Source organism: Lithobates pipiens, unplaced genomic scaffold (assembly GCF_037356315.1).
Source record: "Lithobates pipiens isolate NorthernLeopardFrog02 unplaced genomic scaffold, aLitPip1_a1.2 Scaffold_13, whole genome shotgun sequence".
In the NCBI taxonomy this organism is placed as follows: Eukaryota; Metazoa; Chordata; class Amphibia; order Anura; family Ranidae; genus Lithobates; species Lithobates pipiens.
This window is the reverse complement of record NW_027507718.1, coordinates 7,319,494-7,337,080: the sequence shown is the minus strand read 5'-3', so window position 1 is coordinate 7,337,080 and position 17,587 is coordinate 7,319,494. Positions and strand designations below refer to the sequence as shown.

General features: G+C 40.2%; 1 protein-coding gene across 4 annotated transcripts in view; it reads right to left on the bottom strand.

Annotated features, from left to right (window-relative positions):
• The window catches only part of PTCH1 (patched 1), a 132,670-nt gene that overhangs the window by 30,396 nt on the left and 84,687 nt on the right, over positions 1 to 17,587 (bottom strand). For all 4 annotated transcript variants that reach the window (XM_077474807.1, XM_077474806.1, XM_077474809.1 and 1 more), the window contains 7 exons: positions 14,622 to 14,753; positions 14,288 to 14,443; positions 12,948 to 13,046; positions 11,320 to 11,445; positions 8,667 to 8,785; positions 7,494 to 7,896; positions 5,287 to 5,596 (listed from right to left, as the gene is read on the bottom strand). In XM_077474807.1, coding sequence (XP_077330933.1) covers positions 5,287 to 5,596; positions 7,494 to 7,896; positions 8,667 to 8,785; positions 11,320 to 11,445; positions 12,948 to 13,046; positions 14,288 to 14,443; positions 14,622 to 14,753 — 1,345 coding nt within the window. The remainder of the gene's footprint in view (positions 1 to 5,286; positions 5,597 to 7,493; positions 7,897 to 8,666; positions 8,786 to 11,319; positions 11,446 to 12,947; positions 13,047 to 14,287; positions 14,444 to 14,621; positions 14,754 to 17,587) is intronic.

Genomic DNA, 17,587 nt, shown 5'->3' with positions numbered 1-17,587 from the left:
CCAGGTTAAAATAGAAGTCTGTGACACAGGGAGGCAAGAACTAATAAAATACTTCAATTTTTTTTTGTGCTTCAAATAGCATCTCAGCTGCTTCTTGAGCACAGTGTGAGTGAACACGATTTTGTCAATTTGTTCCATCTGTTCAACTTGTGTAGCTAATACAAGATGTGGGATCTGCTGCCAGCATGTGTAAAGATCACAGCCAACATCTATTCACTCTCAACTGCTCCTTTCCTCTCTGCCATCCTGTTAGTAGGAGAGTGAAGGAAGGCTTAGAGGGTGTTGAAGAAAGGCAATACTTTTCAGTGCACAGTCCATGGCAGGCACGTAATCTGGCGTACATTTCAGGCAGAAAGGTGGAACTCCGTACATAGGGTTTTTTTCAGAAACCAAAGTTAGGTCATATTAAAAAAACAAAAACAAAAGCAGAACACAATGAGGGCGCAAAAGTCAGTTGTTCAAGTGGGTTGTTTTTTTTTTTTTTTTTTTAAAGCATCAACACACATACACACAACAAAACAGGTTTATACTTACCTGCTCAGTGCAATGGAATTGCAGAGAGTGGTCCTAAACCTCCACTTCTCAGGTCTCCCGCTGGCACTCCTGGCTCCTCCTTTCTAGCAAGTGTCCCTAAAGAAAGCCGTTAGTATTGATGCCAATGCAAAACGCTTCTAAAAACGCATTTATACAGCTGCTTTTTCCTGGCATCAATACTTTGCAGCTCGTTTTCTTTTTTTGTTTTGTTTTTTAAACGCCGTGTGTGCATGAGGCCTTAATGTGGTCCAACACCCCAGTCGGTGATCCCTGTCCTCCCCTCTGCATCATATGCAGGACCTCCAAATCATCATGCTACAACTGGTAAGTATTAATGGAATTACTGTAGGGCATGATTCCATTACACTTATAGATACCATGCCTTGTCTGTCATACACAAACCTGTAAACCTATCATTACACGTCTGTCTTAAAAACTTCTTCAATCTAAAGTGACGCGGTCGTATTTGAGTTAGTGTGTACCCACGCACGTACACACATTCAGAGGATACATTTAAAGCGTATGTTACCCAGAAAAAAAAATTATTATATACAGGTATGTTGTGTTATGTACATAGCTCCTATTAAACGTAACCTGTAAAGTTTTTTTTAGTTTGGTTGCCTTTTCAAACTTACCACACTAGGCATGGAACAAGAACCTAGAGTGACATGTTTGCTTTTTTTCCTCTCGTCTTGAGAGCTACAGGACACCATGTCAGATTCAGCTGTCAAGCCCCATACACACTATCAGATTTTCTTTGGATTTTTCTCTTCAGATTTACCAAAACCATGTAGTAGAAGGGCCTGCCTGATTGCATACAAACTCCTAATGTTTGACTTCAGATTTACCAAAAACATATAATATGAAGGAAATAAATTAGCAGAAAATCAGATAGTGTGTATGGGGCTTTACGCACCCTATCCGTTTTGCATTCACACACACTATAATAAAGATGTGCAAGACCAACAAACCTGTGCTAGCTTTGAACGACCAATCAGATTAAAACTACAGTTTGAAACCATTTCCCTTAAACCCCATGTGCTGTTGGAAGTAAATGTAGGTCAACAATCAGCGAGAGTCCATTTTCATCCAACCTCCATATTAACCATTAAAGAGGTTTCATCAAGCACTGCGGTAGTAGCAGAAATGACAAAACTTGTTTAATGAGCATTGTCCTAAAATGTTTTATAAAACATTTTACAGCTTGGTACATTCCGTTATGATCAATATACAAAGACCCCAATTTATTGAAGAAAAACAAAAATCACAATATACCTTATTTCTACTAAAGTACGGCTGGCTGCTCTCTAAGCACTTACAGTAATTACCTAACAGCTGCAGAAGGAATCAGAATACTGTTTCCCAGATGGAAAGCAGGGGAGCCCAGCAGATGAAATGATATAGCATTGAAAACAAATATAAAATTACAATCAGAGTACAAAAAAAAAAGAGAATCAGTTGGAAAAAGAGATGTTATCATTTTTAAAGAATGCAATTACACAGCTACAGTTGCGTTAACCGAGTTTAGCCTGATTTGCTTTCTCTCTTTTTGTTTTATTTAACCTTTCGCTGATTTCTCTTTGCACAGCAAAGTTTCCCACTGGTGAAAGGTCTAAAACAATAAGACCAGTAAAAACTTGTGCAACTCTACAAACAATGGAGGCATGTCTCGGTGCGATTACACACTGCTAACCCTACCCACTGGAGAATGTGACCAGAAATGCAATACCACCCAGGTCTAGCTAGCCACAAAACCACAACTGACAGTCACAGTCCTCTCCAGAAATACCAAACAAAGGCTTAAAAACTCATCAAATATGTATCAAACCATAGCTATTACATATCATCTGAACTTCTCGCTTACACGCCATCTATTCACTGCTTTATCAAGTGCTTGGTCTTTGCTCAGTAGCCTTCACTGAATGTTTGATTCATAATGAATAAGGCCCCTTTCACACGGGGCGGATCAGTAATGATCCGCCCAGTGATGATCCGCTCGCTCAGCGGGGATCGCTCCGTTGTCCCCGCTGAGCTGGCTGCGGACAGGGCGGTCTCCGCACACTGTGCGGGGACCGCCCTGTCAGCTCTCCGCTCTTCTCTATGGGGATCGGATGCGCACGGACCGTCTGTTTGGTGTGGCAACATTTAGGCTCCGTAGATAGTGCTACTGCTTCGGAGCTGTAGGTTTCTGGTTTGTATCCCTCCAGGAAATTCCCACATGTAGTTTCCCCCCTTAAAACGCTACCAGTGGATTCCTTCGTGATTGATCAACTTGGCTCTGCAACAGCCTTTGTAAACCAGGGTTCCTTCAGAGGTTGCTAGGGGTCACTTAAGCAATTTCTACCTCTCGGATAAGAAATGACTAACCCCAATAATTTTAGCTATCTAAATTGGGCGCGGGGGGGGGGGGGGGGTTGTCTCCTAATGGCCACAAATAACTCACACTAATGTGCCATGAACTGTAGGTATAGTAACTATTAGCAGGGGTCCCCTGAGACTAGAAACTTACTTTAAGGGTTCCTATTGTTAAAGATTGAGAAAGGCTGATCTAGGGCAGTGGTCTCCAAACTGTGGCCCTTTGCTTGCCTTCGTCTGGCCCTTGAGGCCCCATCCCTTTCAGTTCCTGCCACTAGTACCGATGATGGGGCACTATTCCTCATCCCACTGACCACCAAGCCCGAGACATTGTACTCCAATTGATACTGGGAACTTTTCCACTCCCATGGCCATAGTTCAGCCCTCCTAAAGTCTAATAGGCAGTAAACTGGCCCTTTGCTTAGGAAGTTTGGGGACCCCTGATCTAGAGCAATCACGGTTAACATATTAATGTAAAGTCAGAATATGTAACGTTGGAAAACAAAACCTCAAAGGCTTCAGACTAAAAAGCTTGAAAACACACAAAAAAATAAAAATAAATGAAAATGGACAAAACAAAAGGGTAAGAAAGCATACAATAAACCAAAAGATTTTAAGTACCAGAAGTCAATCATCACAGGTTCTAGCAGTGCAGGCAACATGGAACAGTGCATGTACCTCAGTCTTTAGAAAGAACGTGTAGATTACACATGCCCTGGTGTTCTTTCCAGTACCTGAGTAAAATGTCAGCACTATATAAAATTACCGTAAATTTATTACTAAACAGGTATTAAAAATCCAAGCTTTCATTCTCATCCTTTGTTGATGCTTGCATCTTTAATACAGGCAAAATACATACTGTATATTTGTGATCAATACATTTTATGGGCTATTAGAAGAAAATTAAGCTGGTCGCTGGTAATATCCTGCCCCATTGTCTAATGGACAACAAACTAGCCATTTCATGCAACCGTGGACCCTTGAGCATCAATGATCTCAGCTGTGAAGTGACTGGTAAACTGCAACCTCCAATGCCCAGGTAATACTACAGCTCCCAATAAATATAAAAAAAAGAAGGAAAGGCCACAAACCGATATTATGAGTGTTCTTCAAAAGGTTTCCACACTTTTTTTTTATTCTATTATATTATAAAAGTGCATAAACTTTTTGAAGACCCCTCGTATATACTCTTAATAGCAATTTATATCCTGACTTTCAATATGTCATTGTGGTAAGCTGCAGTACAGGTGCATTGGCCACAATGGTTATAGTGGGTTGGAATGCACTGAAAATAAATGGCACTGCAGCATACCAGAGTAGTACCATAACGCATAAATCAGAATGGCTCTTAGCTGGGAAGAACTATTCTTTTCTAGTACTGATCTTCAGAGCTCATCCTATTCATCAGAAGACTTGTATTTGAGGCAAAATCCACGGTTAACATCTATCTTGTGTGTGATGTCTATGGACACATTTACCCTTTCAAAGCCTAGCTAGTGCAACATTCTGCCAACCACCAAGTGAAGCTGTCTGCCATAGAACATATTGCCAAAAAAAGGATCTACTCAGGTTCCTAGGAAACAGTAAACCCCTGCAATACAATAAGTAGTTTACAACAGAGACATAATAGTAAATGCAGCTGTTGTCTAAGTATAAAAGAAGCAATCATTTTTAGGATTAATACAATCTGACATCTATAAAAACAGCAGTCCTATTTCAACACACACATGGCTAACTTCCAGAAATTAATCGCACTAAAGGACTGCAGTACGTCTTTTCAAAGCCTAAAATGGTTAACATACATGGGCTGCCCCAATTTACACTGTAAACATCCATACAATGAAGAAAATCCAGTGTTCAGGCAACATCTACATTTGCAAACACTATAGTTTGTCATGATAGCCCTTTAAACACTATGCCAGGGAATTGATGGATTTACTGGAAACGGGTGACATACCGTATTAATCGGCATAGAACATGCACCTTTTCCCCCTGAAAATAAAGGGCAAATCATGTGTGCATGTTCTGCTCTGATATTTTACCTGGGCTACTTCAGAGAGGAGGGGGGGGGGGGGGGAGGAGCACCGCCGGATTACACAGAGTGAGGATCTCCTGTTTACTTGGCGGCCGTCACACATCCCTGCATTGGACCAATGTTCCGTCTATCATAGGAGCCGGTCCAGGCATTGCATTGATGGGCACTGGTGTTATGCACTGATAAATACATTTGTTAAACTACTAGGAGTCACAAAGACTTCATCGAGCTGCAATGAAATCACAGTCTGCAACATCTCCCTGTGGATTCTGGTCACAACATGATTGTCTCTAATCAGCACGAGACAGGCACACACTTTAAAAGTCAGAAGACCATAATTTTTGAATCTGGTGTATTCTTACCTTGTAGCCAATCTCTGAAATAATGCAGCCACATTTTGGGAAGCTGATTGTCGCCTTCCAAGAGAACATACTTGACATTGGCGAAGCTCTTGTGCAGATCATAAAGCAAGCGCTGGGAACGAGGATAGTCGGCTTTCTGCGTCACCACATACATGTTGTAGAATGAAAAATATTTAAACTGTGCTGCTATGAAATCATACTCCCGAGTTTCTCGAGGAACAATATCTGTGAGATCCAGACCATCTCGAACCCGGGTGGTGCCATACAGGCTGATGCTAAGTAAGGCCAAGAAAAAAAATATGACCGCAACCTAGAGATGGAAACAAAACAGACAGTCAGAGATGGTGGAACAGCTGAACAACAGAAATGTAGGTATGTTGCAGACTAAAAACTATGAAAAAAAAATATTACTGAACCCTCAACTTGCCCCTTATTTTATTTAAATAAAAAAAAAAAAAAAAAAGACTAGTTATGGACTCAACCAAATCTGAGCTGGGTCCAAATACACACACACACACACACACACACACACACACACACAGAATCTAAAATCCAAAATAAATCCCCATAATCGCTCAGTTGGATCTAAATATATTTAGAGTCACTATATCATATAAACATTAAAGTGTTTGTTCAAATCGAGCCCAGGGAAATCCCACACCGGCTGTGAATGCTTTTAGGAAAAAAGGATATAGTTCCCTTTCATAAGTCCATGCTTAGACAAAGGAACAGTCCCATTGCATAATATGCATACTTGATATAAGAAGAAGTAAAAACATATTGCTTCACATACGCATAGATCATAAATATCTCCTCCACTGCAAAAATATATGCAATGCATATCCATTATGAAGTTCCAGGTCCAATGTGTTGACTTAAACTGAGTGTAAAGTACCATCCCTTATTTTATTTCTGTAAACATGTATATATGCTGGCATTTTTACTGTTGGAATTTTTACTGCATACGCTATGGTAGTCTTGACACTTTTTAATAGCAGTATAAATACATAAAACAGTCTTGCTAGACTATTTTGCATCATTATGTCAACATTTGCATCTCAATATCATTGTATGCAATTCTGCATAAAATCTCTTTATGATCACTGGATTCAAGAGTCTTATTACCTGCCATTGGCATTTTATTTTATCTTTATCCCAGTCTCACGATCAAAATAAATCAATGCATTGCATTTAAATTACATCATCTTATTATGTGATGTCTATAAATGTAAAGTGCATTCAACTGTTTAATACTTGTTCTCCCTTCAGTAGTACACAATAACAACCGGCAGCAACTGCGAAATCATTTGGCATTTCTGAGTATGCATTTATCTAAATTCTGTCAAAAGGTCACACACCTTGGCTGCAAGTAGAAATGCACTTGAAGGGATTCTCTTGCCTTATCTTATCAAAAAAGCCTGCAAAAAAAAATAAAAATAAAAATACTACTACTCACCTTTCCGGGTGGGGGGTCCTAATTTTGCCCTTTTAAAAATCTACACTGTTGAAGAATCTTCAGCAGCTGTCATATTTCCAGCTGTGTTTGATGCCTGTTTTCTTGCTTCACATTGTATTAATTTCCCCCAGTCCCTATATAACTACTGTACCCCAACAAAAAATAGAGGCAGTGAATGGAACCAAAGTGGAAAAACAAGCTATCAACACTCCCATAAACATCTCAGATGCAGAACATTTGGAGAGGTAAATATCACCACCAACATTTTTTGCATTCAGCTTTAAATAAATAAAAATTTAAACAGGACAAACGCCTGTGCATAAATTTTACCTATAGGCAAGCCTATAATAAAAAAAAGGTACACTGTTTAGGAAATATTTACAATAAATACAGCAAATTACGTCATCGACGTATGCATTCTGAAGGAATGGCCACCCGTGCCGTTCCTTCGGATACGTGTGCTGTGAATGACGGCTCCCCCGTGCACGAGGGGGAGTGAAGTCATCGCAGCTCCGGACAGAAGCTGTGGAGCCGGAAGGAAGACCGGGAGAAGATGGACACTGGAGGGCTTCAATTTCTGGTAAGTTTTGCATAATGTGCTAGTATGCCATGCATACTAGCACATTATGCCTTTACCTTGCAGGTCCTAAAAACCCAAATAGCAGTTTACAACCACTTTAAGACAACCAAGTCATTTTATTTAGAACTTATTGCAAGTGTATAACTGCAGTGTCATTGTGTAGGAACCTACCTTTACTTTTGGTTTTAACAAGAATGGGGCATAGTACTTCTCAGCAAATGCGGAAAGAGTCCATTTTGAACAGGAAGGCTCAGGGCACAGAAGACCAGACTCTGAGAACTGAGTAAGTAGATCCCGGGTAGAACTTGTGCCTTCTGGCGTCTGACTACTGGAATCATGGGGTGTTGAGAGAGTCGGCTGGACAGATATTTCTGATAGAGGCTCCGCTGTAGTATAATAAGACTGAGTCCTTGGGTCATACTCTGTCCGCAGCTGGACAGTTGACTGCATGGTGATTTGAGTCTCGTGAGCAAAGCTGTGATTGCTGTAGGGTGGTTGAGGGCTGTAGCGTGTATTATCATTACTGTCCAGATATGCTTGGGGTTCAATTTGAATAACTCTACTGACACACGGACTAGAAGAAGAGGATAACATGACTTAGTACAATTCAAGCAGAGCTTAATCAAAGTAGCATCAAATCGTTAAACCACAACAAAAAGGCCATTACAATAAAAAGCTACATAATAGTCTCCCTCTGTAAACCATTTGTTCTCTATACAACATTAACTTGTTTTTCCAAGTTTTTAATTTTTAAGGTTTTACAAGGGAGTAACAAGGGAACAAGTGCTGCAGACAGGGGCCGAAAGCTAAATTATGGGCATACACAAATATAAGAGACACCAAAACCAAGTAAAAGACTGAAATGTATGCAATTTTAAAAATTAAAGTGGTTGTACACCCTGTACCACCACTTTTACCTACAGGTAAGCCTATATTTAGACTTACCTGTAGGTGCTTGAAATATCTCCTAAACCTCCGCGCAAGAGTGTAAGCAACCAATCTATTGGAATAAAGGGTTCAGTGCAGAGATACTGGTCTACAGGCAAGAAACATAACTGGGGAAAAAAGGACTACTCTCACTAATGAAAATTTAGAGCAGGGATATGCAATTAGCGGACCTCCAGCTGTTGCAAAACTACAAGTCTCATCATGCCTCTGCCTCTGGGTGTAATGCTAGCGGCTGTCAGTCTTGCAATGCCTCACGGGACTTGTTTAATTGCCTATCCCTGCTTTAGAGGATCACAAATTAAGGGTGAAGTCAGGACTAAAAAAAATAAAATAAAAAAAATCAACTGGCTTTAGTGGTAACAACTTAAATTTTCCGCCCTTTCTACAAAGATTCACCTGCTGAAGCAGCAGAAGATGTCCAGCCTTCGGTCTCGCCTTCGATACAGGTCCATGCTCAGAATGGCAGGAAATATCAGCAGAACCATGGCAAAGTTAAAGACAACTACAACGGCAGCCTGCAATAAATCAAAGAGAGCATTCACAAAAACACTCCTTGAACTTCATAAGAACATTATACACAGCTTTACAATGACACTGAAAAGGCAAATCAGGATCATCATAGACATCTCTTACTGAAAGTAATCCAGTAAAATGGTATTCTAGCTAGACCAAGACAGCTGATAAAGATGGGAAATAGACCCGAGCATGTTTTCTGCTCCATGCTTGATTTTCAAAGTATACAAACTGAAATATGAATTACATATAGGTAGCATAAGGCTTCTCCTTTTCATTTTACCACCTTTCACTGCTTTTTGCAGCGTCACCAATTAGATATATCGGGGTTGATTTACTAAAAGTACACAGGTGATTTTTAATTGGTTTCGATAGAAAATTTCCCTTAACTTTGAAAAAGCGGTGAAAATTCACCCAGTAAAGAGCACCCAATCACATTGGAGAGGGGAAAAAAGTTTTTTTCTTGCACATGATTGGATGATGGAAGTCAGCAGTTTCTTTACGTCATTCACCAAGTTGAGGGAAAGTTCACTTGTAAACTGAAAAGCCAATTTGTCTTCAGTAAATTCACCCCATAGTGTCAGCATGTCAACAATATTGCATGGGTTTATACACCTTTATCATTTGGATATTAGGGGAAAAAATAGGTATAAATTTAAGTGATGTTCAATGAAAAACTTGCACCATTAGCAATAGCTATAGGACACACAGTACACACCAGGGCTTATTTATCAAAGCATCGGGGAATAAAGAACTGTCTGTATCCACCACAGCAAGCAACTTGATTCTAACCTGAAATACAGTGGTTACTTTGAAGCAATACAAACACATTTGTTACTTCAGACTTTGCTAAACGAGGCCTTGTATTTGTCACAGCAACTGATCAGCTCAGATCAGCCAGACTATACAAATCTTTTCCTATTTGCTAACACTGAAAGCAGTTGTAGAGTTTCTGTGCTGCGGTGTTTGGAAATGTGGAGCACTCTGCCTGTAACTGATGTCAGAGAAGAATGGGAGGTCTGTGTTGGAACTACTCAGGGAAAAGCTAGCATGCCTTCTCAGATGGGGCCCTGCCCAAGGTATGTGTGTTTTCTTTGCCATTCCTGGCAGACCACACAGGGAGAGTGGGTGTACTTCATAGCTTGAAGTGATGAGCAGATGAGGATGCCTGTCAGCTCAAGCTCCACATTACAGCTGCCTTTCAGTAACTCCCTTTTTTATGCAGCTATTGTGAAAAGCTGTTTTTTGCGCAATATAGGACTCCAGTATAGCCTATTATTACTTAAAGACAGAGGTTAGAAAAGGTGACAGACAATGCAAAGACAGAGGCCAAAGCTGCCGTGATTTGCTGTATATAGCATGCTTTTAATGATATATTCTATAGAAGAATAAGAGCAATATTTTTTGATCTGCAGAGAATGAATCAATTGCAACATCAATTATGACTTTATACAGGCTCCAAATGCTATTTAAAGTGGTAATAAACCTTATTTCAAACATTTATTATAATGCAGCCAAGTCTTATATGTGATGGCTGTATTTGTTTTGTTTTTTACTTTATTTTTACCTGGTGATCTGGACAAATCAGTTTTTTTCAAAATAAAAAGCTGCCCTACCAGATGTGGCAGTTAGGATGAGACAAACCATTTACCATTGACAGGGGTGCTTCAAATGACCAGCTTTTATGTAAAACAGTTATCCCAAAAGCGAAAAAAACGGTTGCTGTAGCTGCTTAAAGTGTTAGCAGGAGTATGGCTTCCATTTGTTAGTGTACCTAAATCTGCAAGTATATCCAACACTCCCTTCCCCCAAGACCGACAATGCTGCTGTACAAAGGTGCCTGTTGCTCCTTCATCCAGATTGGAGGTATCCTATTATAGGAGGTGTGTTACTGGCCAGATCACCAGGTGAAAATGGGGGGGGCTAAAACAAGAAAACGAATGCAGCCACCACATCCAATGATCGGTAATCTGCAATACATTACATTTTTTGGATTTGGATTGAACACTGCTTTAAATGGAATCTTGACTTCTGAGATACCATTGTATGTAAAACTGCTTGACGATTTAACGTATGTAATCTTTTGAATATGTGAGCAAGTTATAAATACCTTGTTTCAGTTTATGGTTTATAATATAGTGTATGCACATGACAATAATCTTTGCTCAATATACTATATATGCATGCCAAGAACATCCTGTTTAATAATGCAGTATTGCGATTACAATTAACTGCACCTCTAAGCTAAGTGCATGTCTATGGGTAGGGCTGCATCCACTCTAGCGTTTTACTCCAATTGATTTTCTTGCAGCTGCCATTTGCCTTATCTGCTATATGGACAGCCACTAGAAGCAGCACTTAAAAATCTGTTTTTGATCATGAAATAAAAAACAAACAGCAATGAATAAACAAAAATAAAAAACATACAAATAATATTTTACCTTATGAAGAAGTAAATGATAAATAGAAAAACATGCAACTTTGCCTGTAAATCATGACTATTTTTTAAACATTTTTAATAATGAAAACTTGTTACCTGGAGTGAGAATGCCCTGAGTGCAGGAATAGGTATCAGAGCTGCCATGAAGAAGGCGGTCACATTGCTGATTGAAGTCAGAGCTACACTAGCTCCTGTCCTTTTTAGGCACTCCCCAGTTCTGTCCTGGTATAGAATAAAAAAATATATATATATATATATGACTTTCAAATAACTTATGTTTTGGAACCAGCACCAGCTTTAAGTTTGCACACCATGAACATATGCATAATACTGCAGTTACATTTTTTCCCCCCATAAGGAATGTCTGTATCCAGCGTAGCAAACTTAAACTAATAAGTAATTATTTGTTCTAGTGGTTTTTACCAGTACAGATTTTGCTGGAAGCTTGTGACTTTTAGTGCAATATTTATAAAACAGTTAATTTGATATTCATGGATGGTGAGTATTTCAGGTGCATGTACTTTAACCACATGCCGACCGCTGCACGCAGATATACGTCGGCACAATGGCAGCGGTGGGCAAACGGGCATTCCTGTACATTCCCTTTAAGAGCCGGGCATAGCAGGCGCGCGCCCGCCGTGTACAATGGGACTCCCGGTGATCGTGTCATGGAGCCTCAGAACAGGGAAGTGCCTATGTAAACAAGGCATTTCCCCGTTCTGGCTTGTTTCATGACAGAGATCACTGCTCTCTGCCATCGGGAGCAGTGATCACTGTCATGCGACTTGAAGCCCGCCCCCCCCAGTTAGAATCACTCCCTAGAACACACTTATGCACTTCTTCATCTCTAGTGGTTAACCCCTTCACTGCCAGTGTCATTTACACAGTAATCAGCGCTGCACTGATCGCTGTATAAATGACAATGGTCCCAAAATAGTGTCAAAAGTGTTTGATGTGTCCACCATAATGTCACAGTCTCGATAATATAAAAATAAAAAAAAAATTGCAGATCGCCGCCATTAATATAAAAAAAAAAATTTAAAATAAAAAGAGGCATAAATCTATCCCCTATTTTGTAGATGCTATAACTTTTGCGCAAACCAATCAATATATGCTTATTGCAATTTGTTTTTACGAAAAATAATGTAGAAAAACTCATATAGGCCAAAACTGAGGAGGGGAAAAAAAATTGTTTTTTTTTAAATATATTTTTGGAGGATATTTATTATAGCGAAAAGTAAAAAATGTGTTTTTTTCAAAATCAACGCTCTTTTTTTGTTTATAGCACAAAAATAAAAAAACGCAGAGGTGATTAAATACCACCAAAAGAAAGCTCTATTTGTGGGGGGGGGGGAAGGACATCAATTCTGTTTGGGTGCAACGTCGCACAACCGCGCAATTGTCAGTTAAAGCGACGCAGTGCCGAATCACAAAAGGAAGGGGGTAAAATCTTCCATGGCTGAAGTGGTTAAATGACATACCTCTGCGGCTTTATAAATTTGCCCCACAGTTTAGCAAGTTTCATCTCTTATTAGGGTTTTTATAGACAGGAGGTATGTCTATGACCTCTACCACCCTTATAGTCTGGAAATGATGTCTGAATTTTTTTTCCTTTAGTAGCATCCAAATGTTAAGGATTCAAATATTCGCAAAAAACAATGCATGCCTCCTGGAAAAATACCTGTGTGAACAAAGGCATTCTTCATCTGAAAGATTGTAATTACCTCAAATGGAATCCTTTTATTTTGGCCAGTTTCACTAAATGCATGTGCCAATAGAAATACATCGTCAACACCAACCCCAAGAGCAAGAAAAGGCAAAACCTGTTGGGAACAATGCAGGCAGTCAATACCGTACGCACGCTAATAATCTTTGGCTGTCACAAATGTACCCAAAATGTAAGTTATCAAGGTTAGACAAACAGATTTATATTCAGCCTTTCAGCTAGAAAACCAATTTTAACATTCGTCTTTTGGACAGTTTAAAGTCTTTTTTACACTAATGGGTTGCTGCAGAGAAAGACCTCAAAATGTAAATATACTATAAAAGACAGAACAAACATCTAATATTAACAGCAGCAAATCAAAGTGACGTGCTGATTGGTTTGTTATTCAAAGTGGACTTAAAGTGGTTGTAAACCCTCACATATACCCAGTGAAGTGAATAGCCTCTGGTGATACATTGATTAAACAAATCCTCCTGCATATGTTTTACTTGTTTATCTGCAGTCTTCTCCTCTCTGCATCTCTTCAAAAGTGCAGATTTGTGCCAAAACCCTTCTACATCTGTGACAAGCAGAGAGGAGGGGTGGAGAGCTGCAGTTAACAGTGTGCAAGAGATGATTGGAGGAAAGGGAAACACCCCTTTCCACAAACTGAAGGAAGGATACAGAACTGTGTTGTGAATAGACACGCTGTGTGCTGAGCTCCCTCTGTATCACACGTGGCAGGAAACCTTCTCAGAAGTGACTCATGCTGATAACAGAGGAAGGAAGCACCAGAGAGAAACACTAATGCCGCATACACACGACCGGACTTAGACGGACTTGGTCCGGTGGACTGGAATCCATTGGACAATTCGATCGTGTGTGGGCTCCAGCGGACTTTTTCTTCCCAAAAGTCCAGCGGCCCTAGAAATAAAACTTGCTTCAAATCTTTCCGACGGACGAGTCCAGTCGAAAAATCTGGTCGTCTGCGTGCTAGTCCGACAGACTAAAAACGGACGCTAGGGCAGCTATTGGTTACTGGCTATGAACTTCCTTATTCTACATCATCCCGTGCAAATCCGTTGGACTTCTGGAGTGATCGTGTGTGTCGCCAAGTTCGTTTGTTTGAAAGTCCGGAGGACCTCAGCTGCAAAGTCCGTCGAAAAGTCTGGTCGTGTGTACGCAGCATTAGAGCTTTGGAGATAGACAAGTAAACACTACAGATATATGTGCTTAGTCCATGACTGGGGTTTACAACCACTTTAAATAAAGAGCAGCTTACAAGAATGAAACCACTGCACAATTTATAAAATCTGCACCTGTACAAAACATGCATCAAGCCAATAATCCGATTAATACCTGAGTTGTTGCAGCATTAAAGGAAATCCCAATCAATGAACACAGGCCCAATCCAGCAGCCACTGAAAGTGCAATGAGCAAAACTCCAGCCAGCCCCACGGCACCCTGAGACTTGGCACAGTCCCACCTCAGCATGGTTAAACAGGCATAGGCAAGCTGTAAATGAAACATTTGGAAACAAAAGCAAACCATATTAGAATCCCGTTGGTCACCTTCATCTTTTGGCAGTTTACTGGGAACAACAACTTCTTTAACATGCATGTTAACATATTACATTTTCAATCCCCATGCCTTCATTTTCCTGCAGTTATTGTCCACAACAGACTCAACTCACCATTAGAAGGTACCCACTGGCAACTCTGATGACGCTCACATCGGAGAATGATTTGAGAATGTCGTCCAGTGTTGTTGTGGTAAAAGGGAGAACTTTCTGAGTGGAGTTTTGTGGAACACTTTGATGTACAGCCTAAAAAGAAGGATGACAACATGGTTGTGAACCTGACATGAAACAAAGCATATCCCGCTATAGCAGTGGTCTTCAAACTGTGGCCCGAGGATCAGATGCGGCCCTTGCGTGCCCTTTTCTGGCCCTTAGGGCACTATTGCTCCCACTGATATGAGATACTATTCTGCCATTTGACAAAACCATTTCTCCCACCGACACCAATACTAGGGCACTACACCTCCCTACGATGAGGCACTATTTCTCCCTCTAATACCAAACGTGGCAATGTTTACTACCGCTGTTGCCAGGAAAATTTCCACTTCCGCTGACCACAGCCCGGCCCCCCTAAAGTCTGAAGGGCAATAAAGTGGCACTTTGTTAAGAAAGTTTGGAGGCCCCTGCTCTATAGTGTGTATTTGTCCCAATCCAGAGCACTAAGTGTCATTTCTGTCTGCCATCTGTTGGAGTCACATCTGACAAGTTTTCCTGACACCAAGAGAAAAAAAAAAAAAGGGGAAGAGCTCCAGCACAAATCCTGTAATCAACAGCCTCTGCTCTGTTCCTGTGTGCCGAGTGAAGGGGGGTGTGCCCCTTCCCTCCAATCAGCTCTCAAAGCTCTCTGCAGTGTGTCTTCTGACATCTCAGACAAGCTTTATAAATTCTTGGCTTAGAATAGATGTAGGGAGAAACATACTGCAGATAAAAAACACACAACTTATGTATGAGGATTTTGTGTAATCTCTGTGTATCAGTCAGTTCACTGGGTATATGTAAGGGCTTACAACCACTTTAACCATTTGCCGACCGCGCTATAGCCAAATGATGGCTAGAGTGCAGTCGATCACACCTGCCTGCTGCTTGGCGTGCTTTGTGTTTGAGGTCTCTGTGACCAAGCCTCGGTGAGTGGGGCGAAACATGTCAAGGGGCCGTGGCTATAGCGGCAGTTCATCTTAATACTAACGCATGGGGTTGGTGAGTGGCACTTTTCCTTCTCTTTGATCTTGCTAGTAAAAATGTATTTTATATTATAAATTATTATATTATAAAATATAAATGATAAAAAAATATATATAATATATACACTAAAATGATATGGGACATCAGAACTAACCATAACAAATCATCATGTGCCCCACATAGACAGATTTCCATTATTCTGTAAAGCCTATATAGGGACATTGATCACCAAAAGATCATTTTAAAGCAACACTTTTTTTAGATCCCAAAAAAAAAAAAAAAAAAATAAGAGGTTTCTTGAACAAAATATCCAAACATTCAAATAAAACGCAATTAACTTTCTTATTTTCAGAACCAGAAAAGTCTAGAATGATGCAGAACCATTCAATGTCTATTCATCATTCATCCTCTACAAACAGCTCTGCAGTGGTCCTGTAGACATTGGCTGGAAGAGGTGTCTTTGTTTTTAATTGGTTAGCTGATTCACAAAGGTCATATGCAATTCAGAAGAAATCAGTGCCTGGGAAACAAAGGCCAAAAAAAGTCACGTGACCTCACCAATGGGACTGCAGCTGTGAACAGATTTTTTGGCTCGCTAATGTGTTCCAGACACCTTTCCTTACAAGTCACACTTTCTCTTTATTTCATCTCTCGTGTCCCTTGCCTGCGTCCTATATTAGGAAATGTCACCCTGGCAAGACACTATAAATGCTAGAAAAATACGCTTTGTGCCATTACACATTGTAGGGAGGGAATAAGTAATTTAAACTTGTGAGCAAATCAGCTTTTTTAATGTGCTGTCTTGTGCATGCGACTGTTAGCCTCTACTGCATTTGACTAGTTTTCTTTTACCCCCCGATGACAAGGTAATTACTTAACAGATACCATTGTCAAAGAAAATGAAATTATGTAACAACTTCTTCATGGAAGTAACTTTGTTCAGCATTTATGCAAGAATTTGTATGAGAAACATAAATTTTTCATAGATCGTCATGCTGCTTAGACCCGGATTTAAAAACGAAATGCCAGGTATGGCTTTTTTTTTTGCATAGCTGCATCCAGCTTGGATCAATGCAAGTATGCATGTGTCGTTTCTGGCTAATCCCCGCAGTAGACACCACTGATACAGTCATTGGCGCTAGATTCCATATTAAATGCCAAGCAGTCGCCCTGGAGGTGAGGGGGGTGGCTCTCTTGACACGGGCGCCTTTCAAAAGAATACTTTGCATTTTCTCAATGGATGCAAAGTGTTCTCTGATTGGATGAGGTAGAGCTTGTTATGTCACCACCCTGCCTCTCCACCTCACTGAATTATTGCCTATTAAATTGATTTTCAAGTTCCACAGAGATCAGCCCTGTATAGCATATGCATACTATATTGGGCCAATGAGGGCCACAACTATGAAAAAAAAAAAAAAAAAAGTCATACTTTGAATCTGGCTTTAAACTGCTGCTGCTATATTTTTCTTGTTAAAAACGAACTGCCTGGATGTTCTGCTAATCCAAAGGCTTCAATACTTTGGGTCAAAAAACCAACATATGCAGATCTGGTGTCCTGACGTTCCTCTTAATTTTTTAGTTGCATGCTTTTTTAGGCCACAAAGCACCGGGACACAAACAACTAGGTAACTAGCATTTTCAGAAGGGAGTTAGCATTTGAAGCCCTGTTTTTGCTCCAAGGACAGCCGGGGAGGACTCAGATTGTAAGCGCTAATGAGCAAGGCCCTCCAAATCCTATTGTATTAGAATTGTACTGTCTGCCCTAATGTTACAAAACACTGCGTAGAACGGTTGGCGCTATAAAAAAATCCTGTAAAATAATGACTTTGCTTAATATGTGCATTAAAAAAGGTACACCTGGCATGTGAAATCAGAGCTTGTTGTCAAGGGACAGCTGA